The sequence below is a fragment of the Nelumbo lutea genome, chromosome 5 (assembly GCF_056320005.1).
Source record: "Nelumbo lutea isolate HS-2025 chromosome 5, American lotus-T2T, whole genome shotgun sequence".
Lineage (NCBI taxonomy): Eukaryota > Viridiplantae > Streptophyta > Magnoliopsida > Proteales > Nelumbonaceae > Nelumbo > Nelumbo lutea.
Genome location: NC_142688.1, coordinates 23,665,708 through 23,669,156, shown reverse-complemented (window position 1 = coordinate 23,669,156; position 3,449 = coordinate 23,665,708). Strand labels below are relative to the sequence as shown.

At 36.6% G+C, this 3,449-nt stretch overlaps 1 protein-coding gene across 1 annotated transcript; it reads left to right on the top strand.

Annotated features, from left to right (window-relative positions):
• Positions 1-1,966: 1,966 nt before the first annotated feature.
• LOC148851020 (pentatricopeptide repeat-containing protein At5g08510-like) lies at positions 1,967-2,824 on the top strand. Its single transcript, XM_088945660.1, has one exon. The coding sequence runs from the start codon at positions 1,967-1,969 to the stop codon at positions 2,822-2,824; it is 858 nt and encodes a 285-aa protein (XP_088801786.1).
• Positions 2,825-3,449: the final 625 nt, after the last annotated feature.

The window sequence follows — 3,449 nt, the reverse complement described above, 5'->3', positions numbered from 1 at the left end:
TGGGATTGGGATTTATGTATATAAACATATTTTTCCTATTTACATTAATATACATTTTTTTTGTTTTATATTTAAACTAGTATTAGGGCATTAGATATGTACATGTGCAAATAAAGATTAAAGGGTAAATATATAAATAATTACCTTATAGCATATGATACTTTGACTCAACTTTTATGACCTACATTGAAACCAAGGCTTGTATTGACATTATAAAATATTTTTTATATTTAAATTAGTGTTAGGGCACAAGTTACTCATGTGAGCAAGTAAAGATAAAAGGATAAACACATAAGTATTAGCCTTATACCATATGATACTTTGGCTCAACTTTTATGAACTGTAATAAAATTTGGGGATCTTATTCTTCATTTGAAACCCTAAGGTGTTTGTAATGATTCTTCGATCCTATAAGCTATTTCTCTCACACACATACAAATTCTATTACTGTAATTTCAGAGTTCTAAACTCTGTATCCTAGAGATTAATTAAATCAACTATTCTATTAAGGGGCCGTTTGGCAAGTCCTTTTGGAAAGATCTTCTGCTAGCTCTAACAATCAAAAGACAAATTGAGTTTTTGCATTAAGATCTGAGCCACCTGAAGCTCATTTGGTTAATGTGTGTATTTCTATGCGTCTTTCTGTGCGAAGACGAATAAAAAAATGCAAAAGCTCTATTTAGAACTTCCCGAAAATTGCCCGATTTGGGCTCCTTGCATCTTTTTGATGCATCAGTTTTTGACGGCTAGATCTATTACAAGCCAAACAGGAAAAGACAGAATTGCAGTATGCTGGGCTTGTAAATAGACTGCACGAAAAGACATGTCAAATAAGGCCTAAGTTACAGAAGTATCTTTGAAAGAAATAGAATCAAAAGAAAAATAAATAGCAAGAAACCCTTATATCGCTTAAGAAAACAATAGTTCTATAAGATTTGGGCAGAGATATTCTTTCTCATTTTTTTTTAACAAGGCACAACCGCATAACAAACACGCAAATGATCCTATTAATGGATATGCTTCTTACTATAATCAGAATTAGAACCAGACTATCCCTTCTGATAATATCCAACCCAAATAAAATTGATAAAGAGGAATAAAAGAAGGGGAATCAATATTGAAGTAAAAGATTAAAAAGAAATAACACGCAAATGCTCAAAGAGAACAATTAATAACTATCAATTTCTAGATTATTAAATCCAAAAAATATATATATGAAAAATCTACTCAAAACCATCCATATGTGGGTTCTGAAGAAGCGGAGTCACTGCAAAACTCATCTCTCCCATAGTCTTGAATGTCTTTTTTTTAGCCGCTCTTGTTAGAGAAAAAGGTTGGCTTTTGTGGGTTAATAAAAGTATAAAACATGGGTTACCATTTCGTTGTTTTAAAATTAAGGGAAAATTTTCGATAGGTATCCTATACTTTAGGTCGAGCGCCAATTTAGTATCCAAACTTTAAAATGCAATAATCTAGTATCCAAACTTTCAAAATGTGACAATCTAGTACTCGTCGTTAATTAGTCATTAAATGGCACATGAAAATATAAAAATACCCTTAAAATATAATCTAATTTTCTTTATCAACCAATCCGCTAAAATCAAAACCAAAGGCGCTTGCAATTGCAAGCAACACAATTGCAAACAAGAAGTCTATTTAGCTTTGCCCGATCGATTGTCGCTGTCATTATACCAAAAACAACAACCCGAGCTTCTTTCTCTTCTGCTTTATGGGAGTTGGATGGAAGTTATCACGTAGGTGTGTTCTCCTGCAACCGAACAATCGATGACTTGATCAAATGTGGCCATCTTGATTCAGCCGTTGAGATGTTTGAAGCAATGCCTGTCTGTGATGTCGTCTCCTATAACTTGGTAATAGCTAGTCATGCTCGCCATGGGTTTCCAGAGCTGGCCCTTGATCTCTTCAAAGAAATGGTTTCTCGAGGCCTTAGAGAAAGCCCGTCCACATGTTCTTCATTTTGGGTGTTTGCAGTGATGTTGGGTTCTACCAAGAAGGCCTTCAAGTTCATAACAAAGTGGTTTTGCTTGGTTTCAACGCAAACTTGTTTGTTGGGTCCGCACTGATTGATCTGTACCCGCAAATTTCATATCTTAACCTTGCTATGCAATTGTTCGATGAATTGCCAAGTAGAAGTTTAGCAATGTGGAATTTGGTTCTTCGTGGGTTCTGTCAATTGGGTCGATCATATGAGGTGCTAGGATTCTACTTGAAGATAAAATCAGATGTTGGGGTTAATCCAAATGGTGTTACTTTCTACTATTTGATATATGCCTGTGCTCGACATAGAATGGGTAGAGAGGGCCTCAAGATGCTTGAGACCATGATCCAAGAGGGTATGAAGTCAGATGCTATAACATTCTTGTCTGTGTTAATGGGTTGCAGTCACTCATGTTTGGTGAGAAAAGGGCAATTAATATTTGAATCAATGGAAACCATCCATGCTGTCTACCTAGACAAGAGGCACTATTCATGCATGGTTGATCTTCTGGGGCGAATATGCTTGTTAGAGGAAGCAGAAGTGTTGCTAAAATGCTCGCCAGTTAAGGGTGATTCAGTAATGTGGAGCTCCCTGTTGCGTAGTTGTATAGTATATCGAAATGAGAAGGTAGGAAGAAGAGCTGCAATAGCTTTATTGGAGCTCGACCCAGACAATCCTACGGTGTTGTTGCAGGCATCGAGCTTCTATTCTGAAATTGGTGATATAGAGATGTCCATGAAAATTAGAGAATACAAGAAAACGAGTGAAATGAGAAAGGGGGCAGGATACAACTTTATTGAGTCAATCAATCATGGTTATTCTTGACATCATGTGCAATCACTTACTCCAGGTAGGTTCACATTATTTTGCTGCAAGTATACTTATCAATCTGTATAGTCAATCACAGTCCAAAAATCATACTGATGACGTACGGTATCATCATACAATCTGTGTTTTTTTAGCTCATTCAACCTCAAGCAAAATCTAGATAACCCGCCAGAACTATTTCCCTTTGCTGGCCAAACAGTCGAAGTTTACTGTGATGATAATGGAGTTGATGCCAACAAATAAGATATCCATCCAAAATCTATAATAGGGAAGGGAGGAATTTGTTGTGTTGCAATACAGAGGTGGGAGTCTGATAGACAATGGCCATTGCACCAAGGGTCACCTTTTATTCTTCGAACCTTCATCATCTGTGCAGAAAGGCATCACCTTCTCTCGCACCGAGATCTCTGTCGACCAATTCCTCGACGTGCTTCCAGTTTAGAATCTTAACGTCTGTTTCTGATGGCTATCGTTTCTTCATTCCGTGTTGGTGGTTTACAATTCGGGTGGAGGATAGCGAGCGACAAGCACAAGCAAACTCTTCGGTTTTTGTTTGGACTGTTGAGAGCTTGAGATCTATTTTTATTTTCGTGAGAAAGAAGATAATGAATAGTGTATTTTA